Source organism: Procambarus clarkii, chromosome 9 (assembly GCF_040958095.1).
Source record: "Procambarus clarkii isolate CNS0578487 chromosome 9, FALCON_Pclarkii_2.0, whole genome shotgun sequence".
Taxonomy (NCBI): domain Eukaryota; kingdom Metazoa; phylum Arthropoda; class Malacostraca; order Decapoda; family Cambaridae; genus Procambarus; species Procambarus clarkii.
The window spans coordinates 26,234,204-26,259,921 of record NC_091158.1 but is presented as its reverse complement, the minus strand read 5'-3'; the positions used below and the strand labels follow the sequence as shown (position 1 = coordinate 26,259,921).

General features: G+C 42.4%; 1 protein-coding gene across 1 annotated transcript in view; it reads right to left on the bottom strand.

The window, feature by feature from the left end:
• Window positions 1-238: 238 nt before the first annotated feature.
• bcn92 (LYR motif-containing protein bcn92) overlaps window positions 239-25,718 on the bottom strand; it is a 57,069-nt gene continuing 31,589 nt past the window's right edge. The window contains exons 2-3 of the mRNA XM_045754933.2: window positions 22,569-22,686; window positions 239-1,255 (exon numbers count right to left, since the gene is read on the bottom strand). Coding sequence (XP_045610889.1) covers window positions 1,205-1,255; window positions 22,569-22,686 — 169 coding nt within the window. The 3' untranslated portion in view covers window positions 239-1,204. The remainder of the gene's footprint in view (window positions 1,256-22,568; window positions 22,687-25,718) is intronic.

The following is a 25,718-nucleotide window of genomic DNA, read 5'->3' as shown; positions in this document are numbered from 1 at the left end:
TTGTTTTAATGCTAGTACAGTCCTTTCTGACTGAGGTCACTTGTATTAGTATAGGGGATAACCATCACATCTGATGCCCTACGTGGTGCTGGGAAATTATCATTGATAGTACCACGGGGTGCACATCTGGCCAGTTAATACTTGTAACCTATTCACCTCATAGGGGATAATCTCATAGATCGACTGCTAATAGCATACACTTTTAAAGGAAGACATGTAAATAAAGCAAACCAATGTATAGTATAGTAATAGTTTTTTATTAAATAACAAATATATTCATTATATACATTTAAATGTTAAAAAAAACTTTACAAACTAGCAAGAATATTTCCAATTTTTTCACTGTGGATTTTTTAAGTAAGAAGCTGAACATATGTGCAGAAAACAGTTTGAGCTGACACTGTTGTGAGTGTTTACACAGCTGAAATATTGCACACATACATCCACAGATGCTGTATACACTAATTGCCACAATGTACCAAGTGAAGATCACAATATTCAGTTATGCAGATCTGTCCTGTGCCGAGTACTAAACAGTTTAATCTTCCGCGATGTACAGTTGCTTAAAAGCTTACCAGTCGAGTCAATTTGAACCAAAACTTCATCAAATGGAACAATCGATACTGCATATGGTATAAGACATCAATGCCATGTTTCTTTATTTAAGCATAACTAACAAGTACTGTTTTAGCTTAAATTGATGTGATCAAACATTTGTATTTTCTTACATTTAAGGCACAAGAATTTTACCAATATAGTATTAAAATACCAGACTAAAATTTAATATGGACTCGTGTACTAAATATGAGTTCCACAATGAAAAGATGTTTCACAAAGTCATTAAAAACTATAAGACAACAATACATGTATTAGGTAGCATTTATATGAGTCATGTAAAGTGAGTCCACAACCCACCACACCATCACTGTTGCAAATGATTACAAATGTTTCGTCAATTTTACAGAGAATTATCTTCGTATCAAATGGTCATACTGATCCTCGGGTAAAAAGTAATGGTAATTAATGATTGAATTACCACAGGTTATGGCTCTTCTCTATATTTATTGTCTTGCTCCTTTTAATGTCAACCATATATCACATATTTTATTTAAACAAAACCTTCTGGGACTGTTAATGGAGTGTTTGGTGCCAAGACATTACCACATTCTGTCCTACGTTATTATCATTAAGGTATAACATCGAACTAGTCTTCAATAATTAAAGTTGGAGATCTGTACAGCTGTCCCACCACAACCTGGAATAAGAAAACCAACATTACAATATTTAAATGGCTTTAATAACTAACTCTTACTAAAACTGGTGAAAATTATTAAATGGGAAATGAAAACAGTGAATTGTCATACTAACTGAACTGTCTGACAGAAGGGTTCAAGTCTGCTTAGTAACTTGCTCTAACAGAAGGGTTCAAGACTGTTTGAAGACAATGCAAAGAATTAGTGGTCAGGTTAACAAGTAAAATTCCTGCTTGACTACTATATATACAGTAATGAGTAAAAACCTAGCGTCAAATGTAATGAAATGCCATTTTCTCTGTGAGCCCTGGTGGCTCCCTGAAACTACCTACTTGAGATTGCTTCATGATGTACAGTATCCACTCAATTTAACAGCCTTTTTTATACCGATCTGCCGGTATTAACGACCGGTTTGGGAGACCGGTATCTGGAGCCTGCTATACCGGTCTGGCGGTCGATATTACCGACGGTTGGTATTGGGTTTGTTGTGGCATCAGCGTCCCCTCACATGGCGACCAGGCTACCGACCTGGATCGTCCAGTCATATTACATCTTAATTTTCTTTTAAAATGATTCAGTTTAATGAAGAAAATTGTAAATTATTATTAATAAAATATTTTGAAACAGTTTTTATTAAGCAAAAGTCTTTGTTTTCTTATTAAATACCTTTTATAGTATAGGCACTAGGTATTATTTTTCCCACGGACCTAGAATGTACTCCGCCGGGCCATGTGTTCCCATTGTTTACTGTGAACTCACGCAGCTAGCTTCAATTGTGAAGGAAATTACTGTACTGTTAATTGTGATCTTCTTTTTAATTTACAAAATGCCAAAAGTTACCCAAAGGAAGCGCTTGACGGTTGCACAGAAGCTGGAGTTAATTAAGAAACTCGATAAAGGATATTCTCATGCACGAGCAGCAGCAGAGTTTAACATCGGGAAAAGTACAGTAAGTGACATCAAGAAACAGAAGGAGGCTAAATTAAACGAGTACATTGTCAGTAATAATTTAAGCAAATATCAAGTATATAATGCTGACGAGACTGGGTTTATGTGGCGAGCTGTACCAAGTACATCCTTAACCAGTAGGATGCAGGAAAATATTCCTGGACGAAAGATAAGCAAGGAACGGCTCTCAGTCTTGCTCTGTGCTAATGCTGATGCCTCTCACAGGACAAAATGTGCCGTGGTAGGCAAGTCTAAAAATCCTCGAGCCTTAAAAAATATAATGCAGGCATTACCCGTAATATATTGCAGTTCTAAGAAATCATGGTTTAATCAAACAATATTTACGGACTGGTTTGAAAACCACTTTTGCAAAGAAGTCAGAGAATTCCAGATCAACAAATGTGGAATAAAGGCCAGTGAGGTTAAGGCATTGTTGCTGCTAGATAATGCCCCTGCTCATCCCATTAGCAAGTTAATTTCAAGGGATGGCAGAATAAAATGCATGGCACTTCCACCAAACACAACATCCTTGATCCAGCCCATGGACCAAGGTGTTATCCTTGCTGTTAAACGTATGTACCAAACAGCAATGCTTGAAGATGTTTTAGTTGTTTTACCTAGCGAGGAAGATGAATTGACAGGAAAGGATACAAGGGCTCAAAGAACACTAGAAAATCTAAAAAAAAGTACACAATCAGGGAAGCAATATTCCACTGGGCTAGGCTTTGGAATAAAGTGAAAGAAACCACACTAACAAATTCCTAAAAGAAACTGTTAACAGAGAGGCCTAGATGTGACACAGCAGTATCTGATAGTGAATTCGAAGGTTTTGAAAATGAAACCAATGATTTTGAAGGGTTTGAAGAAACGATCCGAACAATGTTGCTCCAAGCTGGTCAGGGTGTACAAGTGAATGATATCAATGAATGGTTAGAAAATGATTACGATCCTGGTTATGAATTGTTAACTGAAGAACAGATTGCGCAAAGTGTTCTCGGAAATGACTCTGATGATGACTCGGACGATGTAGGTGAGGCTCTGCCTAGAGGTGTCGGATATCAGAAAAGATTGAAACAAGTTGAGGAACTCATTGAATATTCAAGAAAAAGTAAACATGAGGTTGTTGGAAATTTTTATGTACACCTTACAGCCTTAAAGCAATGTCTCAGAACGTTAGCCAGAGAAAATTAGACGCGGACAAAAATAGATAAATTCATGATTTCAACGGTTCGTGAAAAATCTTCGTCGACAAGCCATGCTGCACCCGCCGATGCTGAATTACCATCGACAAGTCGTGGAGTATCCGCCGGCAACGAATGCTCTGCAAGCCATGCTGCACTCGCCGATGCTGAATTCCCACCACCAAGTCGTGACAAGTCATCCACTAACGATATAAAATATGATTGAAAGGCATATAAATTAGTGTAAAAAGTGTTGATAGAGTACAGTATTGTAAGTGTTAATGATTAATTGCCAAAATAGGTGAGCAGTGCAAGGGTTAAGCCTTGACAAAAAGATACTGTACAGTGTAAATATACAGTAGAAATAATTGTCAATAGTGAAGTAGTATTAGAACTCATGTGAATTAGTAGTAAGCCTAGCTGTTGTGTGAAGTGAGTGCCTGAAAATAAGTGTACATACAGTATGTACCCTGTATACAATATAAACGATATAAAACAAGCGCTGCAGAGGATGACGTAATCTTCACAGCTTCATAATCTTCATATCATAATCATAATCTTCAGCTTCATTAAAATTAAGTCAATTTACCAATTTTATTATAGTATTACAACATATTAATTGTTTTTTTTTCAACAAAAGCTACATATTAGTCTCTGCAAATGTATATTCTATCGTCAGCAGAGAAAAGGTGAGCTCAAAATATTTCGTCTTGGCTAGCTCTCAGTGACAAGGCTCGATCGCTATTGTTATGGCATGGCCGCCACAGCCTGTGTCGTAACATTAAAAATACATTACCTGCACTGTTCAGAGTAAATCAAAACACATCTCTAAAATTTTATTGAGAAAATATTAACTCACTGATTGATACATGAAATATTTTGCAATACAAAGGAATGAATCAATTTTTTCCCACCCATCTGGGCTTGATCAGACCGTGTTCACACATCATCCATGCAGCAGCCAACAACTGGCTTAATCGTCGGCGTGGCACTAAATTGGAATGCAATTACAAAATGAACTTTATTTAATTTTAGTTATACAGTATAAAATATATCCTACCTGAATGTTACTTGAAAAATTACCCGACCCGACTTCGTAAATAACAGAGCTCCGGAAATAACGACCAGGGTACAGCCCCATATAGGCCGTTAAATTGAGTGGATACTGTACTAAAAGGTCACATTCAGTTGTGGAAAGTCCTGTTTGGCCTAATGGGGACCTGGCCCCACCTCATAAGAGAAGCAGGAGCAGGTGACCAGAAAAAGCCTCCAGAAAGTCAGTGCAGCTTTACAACTGCCAAACTCCACAAACGAGTAACAGAACAAGAGATTCACTCAAACAGGTTCGAAACATTGCTATTACTGATAACTATTGGTATTGTTATTGCTGTCAGGGCGCCTGACAGCTGGGTGGACAGCGCTTTGGATTCGTAGTCCTGAGATTCCGGGTTCGATCCCCGGTGGAGGCGGAGACAAACGGGCAAAATGTTTCTTTTGCCCTGATGCCCCTGTTACCTAGCAGTAAATAGGTACCTGGGAGTTAGACAGCTGCTACTGGCTGCTTTCTGGGGGTGTGTAACAAAAAGGAGCCCCAGTCGAGGACCGGGCCGCAGGGACACTAAGCTCCGAAATCATCTCAAGATAACCTTACGATAATCTACCACTAGGCAACCTGGCCCCGGTTCCAGCCTGTTCCCCAAGTCAGTTCTGGACCTGATGAACAAATCCATTATGAATCAAGAAACCTGGAGGGTGGGAGGACAGTAGGGAGCCTGATTACTATTGGTTATTGATACACGATACCGATACACTATTGGTCCTCATCTTCAAATTGCCATTTCATTGCATTCAATGCTGGGTTTCTGGAGGGAGACCCTTGGGGGCTTCTAGAAGATAACCACAGAGAGCAAGAAAGGGACATATCAGGAAGGAGTAAAGGTGGCAGGTACTTTAGATGAAAAAGACACCAGGCCAGGTGATACAGCCCGAAGTCACACATGACCGACTGGGCCCCAGGAACAGTACCAAATAATGGGACGCCAGCACCCCTGTTAAAATGTTAAAACACCCGCTCCCAAATATCAGCCCAGGACATATCGGAGAAGACAGTAGACAAAGTTGCGTACTTACGAGCATCATGGACGCGAGGGTAGACTGCAGACTGTGTCCAAGATTAATGCTGGACCACCACTGTGTGTAGCTAGGCTAGTACAGGCATGCAAGCTGCTCATAGGGGTTATCAAGAATGTGTGCAACTAGGCTAGGACAGGCGTGCAAGCTTCCCACAGGGGTTATCAAGAATGTGTGGAGCTAGGCTAGGGCAGGCATGCAAGCTGCTCATAGGGGTTATCAAGAATGTGTGCAACTAGGCTAGGACAGGCGTGCAAGCTTCCCACAGGGGTTATCAAGAATGTGTGGAGCTAGGCTAGGGCAGGCATGCAAGCTTCCTACAGGGATTATCAAAAATGTAAAATGCCTAGAGCAATGACACAAGGTCTTAAGAACTAGCCAGATGTAGGTTGTATCTGACCTCAACCTGGCAGTGCAGGGAAATTCAGAGTAATCATTTCATCAAATAGAATTTGCTTTGACAGGGCAAGTACATATGTGAAGGATCCTTTGGTGGGACTGATTCGGCAGTTCACAACATGAGGGAGAAAAGATTTCCTGAAACACCATGCGCTTAACATATGAATATATTCACTAAATTAGAATACAAAAGCAAATGTATATACATATGGAAATTGGAGACACAGTACAACCTCAATTCGGCAAACTATTTGGAACCAACCCCAATTCGTTGCAACCGGTGATGCCTCCATGAGGTGTTTACATCAGTATCTTTTTTTTCTTGGACATGTAGCGAGTATAAACAATATACTCACTACAGCCTCTCATTAGCTAAACTTTTGTGTTGCTCAGGGCTAATTATTAGCATTTGTCACCCACAGGCGCATACCAAAAAAAAAAAAAAAAAAAAATTATTTTTTCTTCTAAACCTGTTAATTTGTGTTCTCTGATCATGGGAAAAATAATAATAAAATCATGTGGCATATATTGCCCGCTATAGGTCGGGGAAGTTTGGCAAAAAACAAGCACTGACTCAGCGTGCGTCCCAGACGGTCCGTTGCTTGCCAGCTGTCAGGCAGGAGTGGCCACAAAGAGATAATTACCTAATTATTTCAATGTCTCTGATTGATTTTTTGTAGTTTTTTGCTGTAATATTATTCAATAGTGTGTAGTGTGATATATTTATATAATAAAATGAGTGAATATCACTGTACTCAAAATTATTGTGTGCATATTGTTGATTCAATTATTATGTTCATCAAACAGTGAACAAATACTTTGTCGGTTATTACACTATATACACAGGTTATATATAAGTATCTGCATGTTTTGTTCACCATAACGAACCACTAAGTTGGTATTATGAGTAAAAAAAGCAACGAGGAGTGACCGCCACACACCAGCCAGCCACTCGCTGCCACTCACTCCCTCAACACCTCACTCGCCCACATTCTCCTCCCACCATACTGTTTTTGCTTTTATTCACTATATACAGATGTTATATATAAATACAGTGGGGCCTCGACTTATGATGGTAATCCGTTCCCAGAGACGGATCGTAAGTCAAAATATCGTAAGTCGAAGCTATTTTTCCCATAAGAAATAAAGGGAATTGAATTAATCCATTCTCCACCCTCTAAAAATATTAACTTGCAAATACATTTTATACTGAATACAATTTTGTTCTCTAACTACAATACAGTACATATATTTACCTTATTTTGTTGGAGGACACTTGATGGTGTATGGAAGATTGTGATGAGGGGGGAGGAGGAGAGGTGTTATTGTTTGGAAGGGGAGTCCCCTTCCATTATAACATCAGACAGTGATGACTTTTCTGGGATACACTCTCTGGCATGTTTTGCCTGCATACCACTATGACCTGCTTGTGGCTCACTGCTTGTTTGTCTTACTAAGAATCTGTCTAAAAACACTTGTTTTCCCAACGTTTTAACACTTGTCTGTAGTAAGACATCACATTGTCATTTAAAAGGTCAATGCAATGGCCTGCTACAGCTTTATCTGGGTGAGTTTTTTCAACCAAACTTTGCATTTCTTCCCATACTTCACACATTATCTTAATGAGGAAAGAACATCTTCTACTGCCTCAACTCAACTATTTTCTTAAGTTGAACTTTACCACTGACATTCTTTGGACCCATGGGTTGATATATAATAATCAGTTTTATGTTCAAAAAGCAAAAAATCACTACAAAAACGTAATTTCTTATAGGCGTGATCGTCACTAAGCGGGCAGCTGTAATAAACTGAGGCAGGTTGGCCCGCGTGACAGGGAACCACGTGCTTGGTCGACCCAAACGTGTACCAACAAATATCGTTAGCCGATGACACTATCGTAAGTCGAGTCGCATTTTTCGATCAAATTTACATCGTAAGTCGGGGAAATCGTAAGTCGAGGTGCCACTGTATCTACATTCGTGTTCAACATAACGAACCACTAAGTTGGTATGCTGAGTGGCAGTGGCAGTGGCAGCCCTCCACAGGCTGCCACTTTCTCCCTCTCCTCACCTTACTTGACTCGCCACCATTCTCCTCCCACAATACTGGTTTTGCTTTTATTCACTATATACAGACGTTATATATAAGTATCTGAATGTTTTGTTCACCACAACTGCACAACTAAGCTAATATAGTTAGTTCAGGCACTAAGAGATGTCCGTACACAGAGTCAGCTGGCGGCTGCTTCCCTCACACATTCAAGGTCAGACGCACTAAAATTTCACCCCCAACAATACTGTTTGTGGTGTTATTACCCTATATACAGACATTATATATAAGTATCTACATGTTTTGTCACCATAACTGTTCAACTAAGCCCGTATAATGCCCAAAGAGCATAGTGGCCACCCCTACCAACATGACAAATCATGCAGATGTTGCCACACCCATCACCAAAATGGCTTCTTACCCACACTCCTTTTGCTGTTATTACACTGTATATACACATTATATATAAGTACAGTACAACCTCGATTCAACGAATCTCCGGCTAGTTCGCACACTTTTCAGGCAGGATTTACTCACCCGGTTCGACGAACAATGGTTCGCCGAAGCGGAGGATGTTCGGATTTGCTTACGACGTCGAGACAGAGTTCACAAACTGGTGGAAAACTTTCCCATTCTATCATGATTACAATTAATAATTCCTTCATATGACAAGTTCGATCACACAAGTGGACCACACAAGTGGTCCACAAGCTTATGATGTTGGGACAGAGTTCACAGAGTGGTGGAAAACTTTACCATACCCTCACAGATTACAATTAATAATTCCTTTATATGACAAGTTGGATCACACAAGTGGATCACACAAGTGGACCACAAACGGTCCACAAACTTACGATGTTGGGACAGAGTTCACAGAGTGGTGGAAAACTCTCATTCTATCACAAGATGCACAAGCCAGCTAATGGAAAGGAAAAGAGCTGTAGTAGTGGTAGGTGTCGAGGAACAAGAGGGCTCCACAAGGGAGGAAACGAGGACTAAAGACAAAGCTGCAGTGGCAGGGATATTAAAGGAGACAGGAATGGAAGGGGCTGAACGAGACATAGAACAGTTTTTCCGGATTGGCCAGTACAACAGAGAGAAAAAAAGATTGATCAAGGTAGTATTCAAGAGCGAGGACACCAAAGAGGACATTCTAGTAAGGAAGAGCAAACTGAGGTATGCAAGGAACTACAAAGAGGTATATGTTCAGAGGGGCATGACCAGAGACGAGATAGTAAGGGCAGCAGATGCAAGGAAAAGGCGCAAGGAGAGGGAAGAGAGCCAGGGAACCTCAGCCTCCAACCCAGCAATCCCAGAGGGGAGTGGGGAACCCCAATCCAGCAACCCAGGAACCCCAGGGGGGAATGCAACACCCCAGTCCACCACCCAATAGGGCCCTCCCTACCCCCCAGCACAAACCCTTCCTTGCCCCTGCATAATGCCCATCATGAAACCCAAATCCTCCCTCTCCCCTTACCCCAAGTAGCCCCTGCTTTCCCAGCCCCTGGTCTTCTCCCTGCCCCAAGCAGGCCTGAGCAAGACCAAAGCCCTCTATCCCCCACTCCACCTCCCTCCAAACCCCTGTCAACTACACCGCAGGAGGGCGTGCCCTCTCCCCAAGCAATCCCTGCTCCCTCACCCCCAGGACTTCTTCCTGCCCCAAGCAGGCCTGAGGAAGACCTAAGCCCTCCACCCCCCACTCCACCTCCCCCTGAACCCCTGGCAACTACCTCACAGGAGGAGGAGCCTACCCAAGTAGCAATGACCATAGAACAACCTCCTACACTTGTAGGGAGTGTGGGTGAAATTGGATATAAGAAAGTGAGCTTCAAGGTAATGTACTCAAACATTGATGGGATTACCAATAAAGCAAGTGAACTGGCAGAAAGGGTGCAAGAAGAAAACCCTGATGTAATAGGACTAATGGAAACAAAATTGTCAGGAGTCATAACAGATGCTGTGTTTCCAAAGGACTACTATATAGTAAGGAAAGAGAGGGAAGGGAGAGGAGGTGGAGGAGTGGCCCTGCCGATAAGGAAGGACTGGAGTTTTGATGAGATGGAAATTCCGGGCTGTGACGGATTCAGAGATTACATAACAGGAACTATAACAATGGGTGGACCTAAGATAATAGTGACAGTCATTTACAACCCTCCCCTAAATGACAGAAGACCTAGACAGGAGTTTGATAGGAACAACATGGCAACCATTAATATAATAGAGAGAGCAGCTTCAGTTGCCAGCAGGAATGGCTCACGACTCTTAATCATGGGTGATTTCAACCATGGAAAGATAGACTGGGAGAATGGGGACCCACATGGTGGTGCAGATACGTGGCGAGCTAAATTCTTGGAAGTGGCAACAAGGAATTTTCTGAGCCAGCATGTCAAGAAACCCACAAGAATGAGAGGCAATGATGAACCAGCTAGACTCGACTTAATATTCACCCTGAATGAGTCAGAATTAAGGGAAGTCAAAGTTGAAGCCCCCATAGGAATGAGTGACCACAGTGTACTGACCTTTGAGTACTTGGTGGAGGTAGGGATAACCTATCCAAGGATGGGAGTGGAGGGGAAAAGACTGAATTACCGAAGAGGAAAATATGACGAGATGAGGAACTTCCTCAGGGGAATACCATGGGAAACAGAACTTAGAGACAAGAATGTGCAGGTCATGATGGATATTGTCACCCAAAAGTGCCAGGAAGCTGCAGACAGGTTTATCCCCGTCCAAAAGGAGAAAAACGAAAAACAACAGAAAAACCCATGGTTCAACCAGGAATGTAAGGTAGCGAAACAACTGAGTAAAAGAACATGGAGAAACTACAGAAATAACAGAACACCAGAGAGCAGGGAGAGATACCAGAGGGCCAGAAATGAGTACATCAGAGTGAGGAGGGAAGCAGAGAGACAGTTTGAAAATGACATCGCGAGTAAAGCCAAGACCCAACCAAAGCTGCTCCACAGCCATATCAGGAGGAAAACAGCAGTGAAGGAACAAGTGATGAAGCTGCGGAAAGGGGAGAACAGATACACAGAGAATGACAAGGTGTGTGAAGAACTCAACAAGAGATTCCAGGAGGTCTTCACAATAGAACAAGGAGAAGCCCCTGCACTAAATGAGGCGGCAAACCAAGCAACCTTGGAGGAATTTGACCTCACCAGTGATGAGGTCAAAAGGTGTCTGCTGGAGCTAGATGTGACAAAGGCTGTTGGGCCTGATAGAATCTCACCATGGATACTAAAGGAAGGTGCAGAAGCACTAAGTGTGCCACTCTCTATGGTGTATAACAGGTCACTGGAAACAGGAGACTTACCAGAAAGTTGGAAGACAGCTAACGTGGTCCCAATATACAAAAAGGGTGACAGGCAAGAGGCACTGAATTACAGGCCAGTTTCCTTAACTTGTATACCATGCAAGGTGCTGGAGAAGATCGTGAGGAAAAGGCTCGTAGAGCATCTGGAGGGAAATAACTTTGTAACGCACCACCAACATGGGTTCAGAGATGGTAAATCGTGCCTCACAGGTTTAATAGAATTTTATGACCAGGCAACGAAAATTAGGCAGGAAAGAGAAGGGTGGGCCGACTGCATTTTCCTGGATTGCCAAAAAGCCTTTGACACAGTACCCCATAAAAGACTGTTAAAAAAGTTGGAGCAACAGGCAGGAGTAAAAGGGAAGGTGCTCCAGTGGATAAGGGAGTACTTAAGCAACAGGAAACAGCGAGTAACGGTGAGGGGGGAGACATCAGAGTGGCGAGATGTCACCAGCGGAGTCCCACAGGGCTCAGTACTTGGACCCATCCTGTTTCTAATATATGTGAACGATCTTCCAGAGGGTATAGACTCATTCCTCTCGATGTTTGCTGATGATGCAAAAATTATGAGAAGAATCAAGACGGATGAAGATAGACAGAGACTACAGGATGACCTGGATAAACTGGAGGAATGGTCTAGAAAATGGCTGCTGAAGTTCAACTCTGGAAAGTGTAAGGTGATGAAATTAGGCGAAGGGAGCAGGAGGCTGAACACAAGGTATCATCTGGGAGGGGAAATCCTGCAAGAATCAAATAGAGAGAAGGATCTGGGGATTGATATCACACCGAACCTGTCTCCAGAGGCCCACATCAAAAGAATATCATCAGCGGCATATGCTAGACTGGCCAACATAAGAACTGCCTTCAGAAACTTGTGTAAGGAATCTTTCAGAACCCTGTATACCACTTATGTAAGACCAATCCTGGAGTATGCGGCTCCAGCCTGGAGTCCATACCTAGTTAAACACAAGACAAAGTTAGAGAAGATTCAGCGGTATGCCACCAGGCTCGTCCCGAAACTGAGAGGATTGAGCTACGAGGAAAGGCTAAAGGAGCTGAACCTCACATCCCTGGAAAACAGAAGAGTAAGGGGAGACATGATAACCACCTACAAAATTCTCAGGGGAATTGACAGGGTGGACAAAGACAAACTCTTCAGCGCGGGTGGGACACGAACAAGGGGACACAGGTGGAAACTTAGTACCCAGATGAGCCACAGAGACGTTAGAAAGAATTTTTTCAGTGTCAGAGTAGTTAATAAATGGAATGCATTAGGAAGTGATGTGGTGGAGGCTGACTCCATACACAGTTTCAAATGTAGATATGATAGAGCCCAGTAGGCTCAGGAATCTGTACACCAGTTGATTGACAGTTGAGAGGCGGGACCAAAGAGCCAAAGCTCAACCCCCGCAAGCACAATTAGGTGAGTACAATTAGGTGAGTACAGATTACTATTAATAATTCCTTCATAAGACAAGTTGGATCACACAAGTGGACCACACAACAAGTGAACTATATGAACCAAACACCAGCCAAAATGGTCCATACAAGAAGTGACCATATTAACCGAACACCAGCCAGAGTGTTCCCACACAAGTGAACGACCGAGTTTCAATGATTTTCGTTCACCGATTTGTGGCACATGTATCTTTGTAAATTAATTTAAAGGATGAAGTGTGAATAGCTAGCTAATGTGTTGAAATCTTATGTACATTTTCTGTGATGAAACAAGATGAGTGAGGGGTGGACAGATAAGGGAATACTGTCTCCACTCGATCATCCGGACTATATGGGAAGGACCCCCAGCCGGATTATCACATTTTTCGGATAATGGTACTTTTTCACCTACGAATCCAAAATTGACCATTTCCAACTATTTTTATACTACAAACATAATTTGAATTGCCTTGCCACATATAATTATTAAATATTCAACTAGAAACCTCAACTTACCTTGTTGGTGTTCGTCTTCTTAATTGATGCCACACATCTTGAAATTAAGAATTCTTAACAATTTACGTAACCTATCCTAACACAACACTAAAATTAACACTTAAAATTACAGGCATACCTCAGAATGCGAGTTTAATCCGTTCCTGGAGACGCCTCGCCTTCCGAAAACTCGCATTCCGAAGTTAATTTCCCCATAAGAAATAAAGGGAAATGAATTAATCCGTTCCTGACTACCCCAAAAACCCCACATCAAACTAAATTTTTATACCTAATTTACCTAATTCATCTAAATAAACCTACAAAACTGTGTTCCAGTTATTACTTACCTTGCTGTCGAGTGCTGTAGGCGTATGGAAGATGGTGAGGAGGGGGGAGGAGGAGAGGAGTTACTGTTTGGAAGGGGAGTCCCCTTCCATAATCACATCACATAACCCCATGCCTTGTAACACTATGGATACCACTTCTCTTTCTAAATTTTTCAAACCAGCCCCTGCTTGCCTTAAACTCTTTCTTATCTGCATCACTCGTTGCAGGGGTATTCTTTAGAAGGTCTTCGTGCAACACCCTGGCTTTTTCACAAATAATGGCCTCCGAAACACTATCACCCCTCAACTCCTTGTCGTGTATCCAAATTAATAACAACTTTTCCACTTCTTCAAGTATTTGTGGTCTTTGCGCCGTTAATGTTCTTACTCCTTTTGCCACTTTAGCACCAATAATCTTATTTTTCTTCTTAAGTATAGTGCATATTGTTGATGTGGCTTTGTTGTACTGCCTACAAAGTTCAACAACACGTGTACCGTTCTCATGCTTCCGAATGATCTCTTGTTTCTCCTCTATTGTCATCCTCACATGAGCTTTCTGGCCTTTATCCTTACCACTGGCTTTCTTGGGACCCATGGTGAGATATATAATAACAAATTGTATAGACAAATCACCAAAAATCCAACAAAACACTGAAAATCCGCGAGAAGAATTGATGTGGGGGTAGTCACTGAGCGCGAGACAATGGTAAACTGAGGAGCGGCGGGGCGGAGGGGCGACGATCGCCAAACCACCACGCGCTAGGTCGGCCTGTACGCGTATCAACAAACTCGCGTCCCGAAGTAACCCTCGCCTTCTGAGACAAATTTTTGGAGTAAATACTGCTCGCCTTCCGAAAACCTCGCATACAGGGACAATCGCATTCCGAGGTACCACTGTACTGTACAGTTCATTAAGCAAAGTTAATTTTGACTGCCAGCTGCTGAATCCTCACTGGTTGAAGGCATTTGGGTTGCCTGTGAGGCCTCGCTTGTTGAAGGCGCTTGCATGCGCCTCACTTGTTGAAGCGCTTGCATGCCCTCACTTGTTGAAGGCGCTTGGCTTGCCTGTGATGCCTCACTTGTTGAAGGCATTTGGCTTGCATGTGATGCCTCACTTGTTGAAGGCACTTGCTTGCGCCTCACTTGTTGAAGGCGTTTGGCTTGCCTGTGGGGCCTCACTTGTTGAAGGCGCTTGGCTTGCCTGTGGTGCCTCACTTGTTGAAACCGCTTGGCTTGCCTGTGGTGCCTCACTTGTTGAAGGCGCTTGGCTTGCCTGTGGCGCCTCACTTGTTGAAGGCATTTGGCTGCCTGTGACGCCTCACTGGTTGAACAACACGTAACTTGTTTTTAATTGCTAGGACAATCTTCTTCCTCTTAACACCTCCAGAACGATTGATGCTGCTACCAGACATAGTCTTGGCCAAAAATGTTTAAAGTTACTATGAAAATAAAAAAGTTATTTAAAAAAATATTTCACTAATGGCACAGCACTGTGTATAACACGAGGGACAGACGCACATGGCTTGACCAGTGTTGGACGGGTCCACTTGGGGTGGGGCAGCTATAGCACGTTACGTAGGCCGCCAGGAGGAAAAAACTCAATATTTTTTAAGGAAACTTCAGCCTGTGCACATTGCTTTTAGGAAACTTATTTATTTGTTATTACATAATTACTAGTACTTATTTCATTTGTTTTTGGCTCTGATTAATTGTTCTAAAATTAATGGTAATTCCTGTACCCAAGTGGTCCCTCCTGACGTTCCCCTCCCACCCTCCCGACACCACCCACCCACCCCACCCCCTCCTCCACCATGCGTCTAGAGCAGGGGTGGGCAACCTCTGGCACGCGTGCCAAACTTGGCACGCCGATGATTGTCTCTGGCACGCAAGAGCATAGGTTACCCTAAGCACAGATGCAAGCACATGTTACCCTAAGCACAGACAAAAAAAAAAAACTACTTTCCTTGGGGTGTAAGCTTACATGCCATGACAGTATATGTACGTCCTAGTGGTGAAGAGGTTTAAGCTCTACGAAGCTAAAGAGGTCTCAAGAAAAAGAAGTTGATCTTGTTGCCATAGTTACCTTCTTTTTTTATGTCATCGATCATGCCGATGTATGATGATTCCCCTCTATTTACTTTGGCTCATATTTTATGTAATAAGCCTTTCTAACCTAAAGGCTGCACCCATAACCATAGTGTACACTAACAATCATATCTGTGAAGGCAAAATACGCCATGCCTGCCCACCTTTAAAAATTATTTTCGTAAACTTTGAATTTAAACCCCCACAACATCTCCCCCCCTCCCTAAACCTCATGTGTTTGAATGCCGCTCGAGTTCAGTTTGACACATATTAATTAAACTCACTTTACTATCTAAATCTAAAGCTAAAGAAAGATAAGAATTCTTTAGGGGTGATGAAGTATGTGAAGAGATGGTTGCTCTTGCATCACTACCTGAGCGTACTACCGGGGCTGAAATATGTAAAACAGTTGTGAACGAATTCTCTACTCGGCAAATTGACATTTCAAAAGTAGTATCCGTCACAACAGATGGTGCCCCAAACATGACTGGTGAGAAGGCAGGATTTGTAAATCTGTTTGCAAAAAGTGTTGGTCATCCACTGATTGGCTTCCATTGCATCATACATGAGGAGGCTTTATGTGCAAAAGCTGGCCTAAAGGAACTGCAAGAAGTGATGCAAACAGTTACCAAGGTTGTTAATTACATTTGTGGTCGGCCTTTAAATAAAAGACAATTTCAAACTCTACTGGATGAGGTAGAATCTGTGTATAAAGGACTGAAAATGTACAACCATGTTCGTTGGCTTAGCAGAGGCTTGGTTCTGAAACGATTTATTGAATGCTTAGATGAGATAAAGCTCTATTTGAACGACCAACAAGTGTCATACCATGAATTTTCTGACATCGTGTGGGTTTGTAAACTGATGGTTTTTGCAGATTTTTGTGATCATTTAAATGAATTGAATATTAAGTTACAGGGCTCTGGTAAGACACTTGATGTTATGTTTTGTTACATAAAAGCTTTTGAAATGAAGCTTAAAGTTTTTAAGAGGGATGTAGATAATGAGAGATTTAGATACTTTCCAAACCTAAAGAGGTACATCAGTGATCTAAAAGATGACAGAACAGACCACAAATGTCTTCAAAAGCTGTTTGTAAACATTATCGAGTCAACAGTTTGGCAGTTCTCTACAAGATTTGCCAAATTCAGAGAACTGGAAGACACAGTAAAGTTCATCAAGTTTCCAGACAACATCAAAATGGATGAACTAAACTTGCAAATGTTTTCATGGATAGACATGGATGATTTTGAGATGCAGTTGATTGAATTTCAGAGTAGCTCAATTTGGAAGCAGAAATTTGTTGACCTTAGAGTTGACTTGGAAAATATTGAGAGAGAGAGAGATTAAAAATGAAAGTAACAAAGAAAAATGTGGAAAACGAAGTATTAAGGATTTGGAATACTATTCCAGAAAATTATGTCTGTTTAAAAAACCTTGCAACAGCATTGCTAACCATGTTTTCGTCTACATATGCTTGCGAATCTTTGTTCTCAATTATGAACTTTGTTAAGACTCGTAACAGGAGTAGCATGACAGATGAAACTAGCACTGCATGCATATCTCTCAATGTTACTAAATATAAACCTGATGTAAAATCTCTGTCATCAGTTATGCAGCAGCAGAAGTCTCACTGACAGTATATAAAAGGAGTCAACAATTTTTTTATCTGTTGTATTCTATTAAAGTCACAAAAGCTTAAAGGCTGTTGAAATGTACTTCTGAAGGTTAAATAAAAATTTTTTTGTTTTTTTTATACTATGTTTTACTGCACTGAGGTAATTTATTATTTTTTCGTTTAAAAAGTTCTTAAGAGATACCAAATATGTTCTAAAAAAAATGGTTGGCACGTGGAAAAAGTTTGTGTAAGAGACTTGGCTGATTTTGGCGCGCACTCTCAAAAAGGTTGCCCACCCCTGGTCTAGAGCCACAGACGGTATTAATATGGTATGGCCGAATTTTCATCCGGTCAAACCAGCTTTTATCCGGTTCCTGTGGCCATTTTGGCCGGATATTGTGACAACTTTATCCGATCACGATTTTGGCCGTATAAGGGTGTTTTCCGGATGTTCGAATCCTGGATAATCGCGGGGTTACAGTACTGAACAGTAAACTTCACTTTACAGTGAGGTTTCACTCATTTTCGTCTGTGTTGTCATAGTTCAGTGACCCATGACTTTGAACGTTTCACATTAATAAATCATTTCTAAAACTGGTGTTTTAATAACTCTTTATTATCCTAGTTAAACTAAACTAAATAAAACCAAAAATATACTGTAATATGATAGATATCTGCTATTTGAGAAATTATTCACATTATTGGCGGCACAACTCCAGCACGAGTGGACGGGTCTAATCCCTGTCCATACAACACCATGCTTGTTTTGTTCGATTTCGTCGCAACAGTTCAGTGATCTATGGCTTCAAAATAATAAAATAAATAAATCGGTTCCAAAGTAAGTATTTTTTTTATGATCTCTTATTACCGTAATAATGTTGTTAAACTAAATATATAACCCCAAAATATATAATTTGATGTAAATCGAATATTTAAGAGAGATTTATGTTACTGGATCTGGCTTAAACATCAGCCTACTGAAGGGTGTACATATAGACTTAGTCTGCGTTCGTACAGTATGCACCCAGTGCCCTTAGCTTTGTCTGCGATTGACAAACAGTATTTATCCACTTGTGGAAGAATAATTGTGGAATTGACCATTTTTTTACTACACTCTTTGGTTATAAAACAAAATGTCACAGGGGCTTACTAATAGTGCCTTATTAATGCCAAAAACGAAGCAATATTTTGCAAGAACTAGTAGCAGAAAATCAACCAGCACGAGAACAGCCGTACCCAGCACGAGAACAGCCGTACCCAGCACGAGAACAGCCGTACCCAGCACGCGAACAGCCGTACCCAGCACGCGAACAGCTGTACCCAGCACGAGAACAGCCGTACCCAGCACGAGAACAGCTGTTCCCAGCACGAGAACAGCCGTACCCAGCACGAGAACAGCCTTACCCAGCAAGAGAACAGCCGTACCCAGCAAGAAAACAGCCGTACTAAGTACGAGAACAGCCGTACCAAGCACAAGAAGAGCCGCACCCAGCATGAGAACAGCCGTACCCAGCATGAGAACAGCTGAACCCAGCACGAGAACAGCCGTACCCAGCACGAGAACAGCCGTACCCAGCACGAAAACAGCCGTATCCAGCACGAGAACAGCCGTACCCAGCACGAAAACAGCCGTACCCAGCACAAGCACAGTTGTATCCAGCACTGGTACAACAGCAGCCAGCACCAGCTCAGAAGCAGCTGAACCCTCAGCAGCAGCAAGCACCATCAAAGCTGATGCAAACATCTAAAAACATCGTGTGCGGCGTGAACAGTTAGAACAAGTGTTAAATTTAAGTGTGTACCCAGTGTTAAAATTAATGTTGCAGTAATTTTAGTGTACAATAGTTTTCATAAACTGTATTGTAGTACTCAACATACAGCAGAACTATTTTTAATCAACACAGTGCTAACGGCATAATGCACTACAGCACGTATTTACTGTAGAGCATTCACAACTTCACGAAACTTTAAGATGGACATAACTCCAATAATAAGGTAAATTTATGAATTACAGTATTTTTTAGTAGAGAAGTAATATATAGGTACAGTATGTAATATGATAATGCATTTTTATTGTGTACAAGAAAAAAAAAGGCACTGACACAAACACTTCCTGAAGGTCACCTCTTGCAACGAATCCAACGCTCCAACGAACTGGGGTTGGTCCCATATAGTACGTTGAATCGAGGTTGTACTGTATCTACATTTGTGTTCACCATAACATAATAACAAACCACTAAGTTGGTATGCTGAGTGGCAGTGACAGTGGCAGCCCACCACTGGCTGCCACTTTCTCCCTCCCTTCACCTCACCTGACTCTCAACCATTCTCCTCCCACCATACTGTTTTTGCTTTTATTTTTTATATACAGATGTTATAGAAAAGTATCTGCATGTTTTGTTCACCATAGGGAACAACTAAGCTGCTATATGAGTCCAGACAGTAAAACGGTGGTCACACTGAGTCAGTCAATGCTACTTCCCTCCCCACCAAGATTACTCCTCCCACTACAGCGCTAATTATCACAACAATCCTGTTATTATCAGAATCCTGGTAATTTTTATCACAGTCAGGGGTCTCCTGTAATAATATCATCGCTAAACAATAGCATGAATATATATATTATCGCTTTTTAGGTGATGCTGTGGTCACAAGCTGAACAGCAGTGCTGTAAGCTCATGCAGCGTGTCAGGCTTGGTGACTCAGTCAATACTGAGGCCCTCACACCCGGGAATTTGGCCCACGATTTTTTTTTTAAATGGAGTCTTTTTACAAGAGCCCTGATGAAGGTGAGGTGAACCCAGTGTATCCGCGGGCCGTTTAAATCTTGCGTAGTACTCCAACACATCATATGATAGGTTGCGCAACTTAATAATAATTAACACTATCGCTCACCAGGCAGGCGCGCGGTCAACTTAGGGGTCATGCACCGAGCGTGCGGGTAAGTGCGTGGTGACACCTAAATGTGTATACTCGTTTCAGCTTTCTCACCTTAATTCCCGTGCTACGTCGCTCGTTTTGGTATCATTGTGTTCGCATATAAATTCCCTACAGGTGTGTATAAATATAATGTCCAAAAGCCTGGCATGACTCCCAACAGCAAAGCCTAAAGTCGGCAAAAGTTACCCGTGAGCGCACAAAATCAGTAATATGTGCATACTCGTTCAATTTTTTTCACCTTAATTCTGGAGCTACGTCGCTCTTTTAGGTATCATTGTGTTCGCAATTAAATTCCCTTCAGATGTGTATGAATTTAATGTACAAAAGCCTGGAGTGCCTCCTCGCAGAAAAGCCTAAAGTTACCCGTGAACGAGCACCAATTTGTACACTGCAACCTAATGTGTATACTCGTTCAATTTGATAACATCAAATTTCATGTTACGTCTTTCGTTTTGGTATCAAATTGTTTGCAATAAAAAGGCGCATATTTTAAAACTAGTCCCATAATAATTGAGCAATAACTGGAATTTTAACAAATATTTTAATTCTGGATGCTCATCATCACAAAATTATTTATATCTTTCCAGTGTTCTGACATAAATTTTTGTGTTTCATCTTTCATTTTGGTATCAAATTGTTCACGATGTAAAGGCGCGCATTTTAAAACTAGTCCCAACATAATAGCATAATAAATAGAATTTTAACAAATATTTTAAAATTTTGACCAAAAGCCTATTTATAATCATATAAGTGTTTGGACATCAAGTTTCATGTTACATATTTCATTTTGGTATCAAATTGTGCGCATTCTAAAGGCGCTCATTTTGATACTATCCCGAGGTCGATTGGATAAAAAATGAATTTTATACAAATATTTTTTGTAGTGGACACAAGTCTGGTCCAAAGTTAGGACTCAGGAGAAAAATAATGGACGCGAGTCCGGTCCAAAGTTACCAATAGTGTTAAGAGCTAAAAAAAAGCTTATTTTAGAAATTATTTATTAATTTTATTATTTCGAGGCCGTAGGTCACTGAACTGTGGTGACGCATCCAAAGGAAAGCGCACATAGTGCTGTGTGCACAGGGATTAGACCCGTCCACCCGCACCAGAGTTGTTTTGAAAACCAATAGATCAGCCTTAAATTTCATGTTCTCTCCCGATTCCAAGTACGACTGGCCATCCTGTGAAGTGGGGAAATTGGATGAGATTGAAGCTGTTTTTTATTCACTGTGTGGTCCTTCATACAGAACAGGGTAGCAGCATAGTTCTGTGTATTCCCAAGCTTGTTAACACTTTCGCTGCCTGATGATGTTGTCTACGTCATAAAACCAAAATACGGAGTATGCCCTATGATGCAAATGGCATGAAAAATATAAAAAAATATACAAATTACATTTATTGTCCGAATACTATGGGACTTGTTTTAAAATGTGCACCAACATCTTCCCTTGCTCTGTATATCCCACGTGGCATCCCCACCCTGCGGCATGGGCAGCCACCTACACTGGAGGCCCATTGTTATCTTGACCCCTGCTTGTAGCCTTCCTCAGAGTCAATTAGTTTACCCATTTCCAGTTGCATTATCCACAGTCCACAGGGACGTTAGAAAGAACTTTTTCAGTGTCAGAGTACCTGTAGTTAACAGATGGAATGCATTAGGCAGTGATGTGGTGGAGGCTGACTCCATTCAGTTTCAAATATAGATATGATAGAGCCCAGTAGGCTTAGGAATTTGTACACCAGTTTATTGACAGTTGAGAAGCCGGACCAAAGAGCCAAAGTTCAACCCCCGCAAGCACAGATAGGTGAGTACCTTGTGTATATTGTGTAATAAACTGTATATACCTGTATACCTATGTAACTTGTGTATATAGTGTAATAGTTACAGCAACATTGTTTATTTTTTATGAACACAATAATTGAATCACAAATATGATCACAATACTTTTGAGTATAGCGATGATTCACACATTTTATTATATAACTATATTAAACTACATTACTGAATAATATTACTGCAAAAAAACTTAGAAAATCAATCAGAGACATTGGAATAATTCGGTAATAATATCTTTGTGGCAATGCCCGCCTGACAGCTCGGGCAGAGCAGACCGTCACTAACGATTGCTGTCAACGCCTCTTTTTTGCCAGACTTTCCGCCCTATTGTGGCCAAAATATGCCACCTATGATTTTTTTTAATATTTTTCCCATGCCCAGGGGAACACAAATGAACACTTTTATAAGACAATTTTTTTTTTTTTTTTTTTTTTTTTTGCTGCACCTGTGGGTGATGAAGGTTAAATAGCCCAGAGCAGTTTAGGGGTTAATGTCCCAAAAAATTATTCTTTTATGTACAGCTTTTTAATTACAACAATTCTTCAGAACCTTACTTGTCTCTTAATAATTTCCAATGATTCTTTAGCAACTTGTATTTCTCTTTGTTGATCCTCTTCTGTGAGATTTTTTGCCGCCTTGAAACCATCTCGAACTCTTCGCAGAGCATACTCTCTGAAACACAGCAAAGCACTTTTGTTAATTATACTTTTAAACACAGAGCAAACCAAACATCAAGGGAGAGTAAAGTATATATGTTTTACTTGTAAAGGGCAACAGAGGACAAAACCTCTTCCTAAAATTACTGTATACAGAGGACCACTTGGTTTGTGAGCTTAAGTTATCCGAAAGTTCCAATTTAACGATCGGGGTTGGGGTTTCATGCTTCCCGAAGAAAGTTTGGGAAGTGAGGAAGTTGTCCGCCAGGCCTCGTGATGGCCTAATTTGCTCACATACCGTGTCAAGCACCACCACTCTAGTACCATCTACCCTGTGACATCTGGTGCAGATGAGCCCAATGGGCCATGAATCTGTGATTCACGGCCCATTATTCACATTGTTTTGATTTGTCACAAGACTGGAGTGTTCATTTCGTGACTTGTTGGATCTGCACAACCAAGGAACATCAGTGCACCATGTTGGCTCCAAATGCACGCATTGTGTCAGTGATGGCTGACTGGTGGGTGGATGGGCAGGCCAAGTGGGCAGGCGGGCAGGGAGGGATTGGGTGGGGGAGAAATGGGATGGCTGGCAGGCATGGTTAGCAGGTAGATGGGCAGAACAGGGTGAGTAGATGGATTGGTGGCTGGCTGACTGACTGACTGACTGACTGGCGGGCAGGCTAGCTAGCAGGTGGGCAGGTGAGCTGGTTGTGTGGGTGGGTATGTAGGTGGATGGATTGGTGGCTGGCTGGAAGGCAGACGGAGTGGGTAGGTGCATAGGCAGGGAGGATGGCTGGGTTGGCGGACTGGCTGGGTGAGTGGGTAGGCAGCCGTGCAGTATGGATGGATGGATGGATGGATTGGTGGCTGACCGGCGAGCAGGATGGATGGGTAACTTAATTGGTGGGTGGGCTAAGTGGGTTGCTGGGCAGGCTGGGTGGGCTAGGTAGGTTGTTAGGCAGACTTTTGCTGGGCAGGCTTTGCTGGACAGGCTGGCTGGCTGGGTGGGTTTGGGGGGAGCAGTCTTTGGTGGGTTTGGGTGGGTGGTCTTGGGTGGGTTTGGGCAGGAAGGCGGGCTTGGGTAGGTTCGGGCGGGTAAGCAGACTTGGGTGGGTTCGGGCGGGAAGGCGGGCTTGGGTGGGTTCGGGCGGGAAGGCGGGCTTGGGTGGGTTCGGGCGGGTAGGCAGGCTTGGGTGGGTTCGGGCAGATAGGAAGGCTTGAGCGTTTTCAGTCGGATATGCAGGCTTGGATGGGTATGGGCGGGTAGGCGATCTTGTAGGTGGGCTTGGGTGGGTTCAGGCGGACTATCACAGACTAGCTCTGGTCACGCCACATTCCCTCAGCTCCCCAATCCCCGCTACATCCTACCCCCCCTCCCCATCCCCATACCGGACTCCCCCATAAAAATCCCACAACCCTCCAGGTGCGTGTAGACAGGTATAAATACTGTCTTCACTTGATTATCTGGACTATATGTGAAGGACCCCCAGCTGGATAATCACATGTTCCGGATAATAGGACAGTACAACCTCGATTCAACGTACAGTATCCACTCAATTTAACTGCCTCTTTTATACCGATCTGCCGGTAATAACGACCGGTTTGGGAGAACGGTATTTAGAGCCTCATATAACGGTCTGGCGGTCGATATTACCGAAGGTCGGTATTGGGTTTGTCTTGGCATCAGAGGGTCCTCACATGGCAAGCAGGCAGCTTACCCCCTTTCATCCCCTCCCTCACCCTCACTGAACCTCTACCCCGACACCCTCACTTTCTGCCTCCCCCCCCCCCCCCAAGACCCTTCTGGGAAATGGCTCAGTAGACTGCCAGACAGCCTGGAGAATCTCCATCTAATAAAGCATTCATGAAACAAGTATTTTATAACTTTTTATTATCCTAATATTATTACTAAACAAAATCTGCAAGCAAAAATATATATGATGTACATCCAGAATTAAATAAAGAAACATCTGGTTAACTGGGTCAAGTGTTAGGCTTATCTCTTCCCTTCCCCACCACTGACATACACCCCCCCACCCCCCCCATACTTCCCATACACACACTCTCTCTGCTTCACCTTATCATCCACTCCTCCCTCCCTCCCTCTCTTCTTCCCTCCCTCCCTCTCTTATTCCCTCTCTTCTTCCCTCCCTCCCTCTCTTCTTCCCTCTCTTCTTCCCTCCCTCCCTCTCTTCTTCCCTCCCTCCCTCTCTTCTTCCCTCTCTTCTTCCCTCCCTCCCTCTCTTCTTCCCTCTCTTCTTCCCTCCCTCCCTCCCTCCATCCAACCATCCCTCCTTCCTAGCTCCCTTCCTCCATCCAACCATCCCTCCCCTCCATCCCTTTGTCCTTCCTTCCCTTCCTCCCTCCCTCCTTCCCTCCATCCCTTCCTCCTTCCTTCCTTTTCTCCCTCCCTCCTTCCTTCCTCCCATCCCTCTCTCCCTCCATCCTTCCCTCCCCTTCCTCCCTCCTTCCCAGCTCCCTCCCTCCCTCCTTTTTTTTTTTTTTTTTTTTGAGATATATACAAGAGTTGTTACATTCTTGTACAGCCACTAGTACTCGTAGCGTTTCGGGCAAGTCCTTAATCCTATGGTCCCTGGAATACGATTCCCTGCCGCGAAGAATCGTTTTTTCATCCAAGTACACATTTTACTGTTGCGTTAAACAGAGGCTACAGTTAAGGAATTGCGCCCAGTAAATCCTCCCCGGCCAGGATACGAACCTATGACTTAGCGCTCGCGGAACGCCAGGCGAGTGTCTTACCACTACACCACGGAGACTGCTTACCTCCATCTCTCCCTCCCCTCCATCCCTCCATCCCTTCCTCCCTCCTTCCCTCCTTGCATCCAAACATCTGGTTAACTGGGTCAAGTGTTAGGCTTATCTCTTCCCTTCCCCACCACTGACACATTTAAAATATTTGTTAAAATTCTATTTATTGTGCTATTATTATGGGACTAGTTTTAAAATGCGCACCTGTATATTGCAAACAATTTGATACCAAAACGAGCGATGTAACATGAAAATTGATGTTATCAAACTGAACGA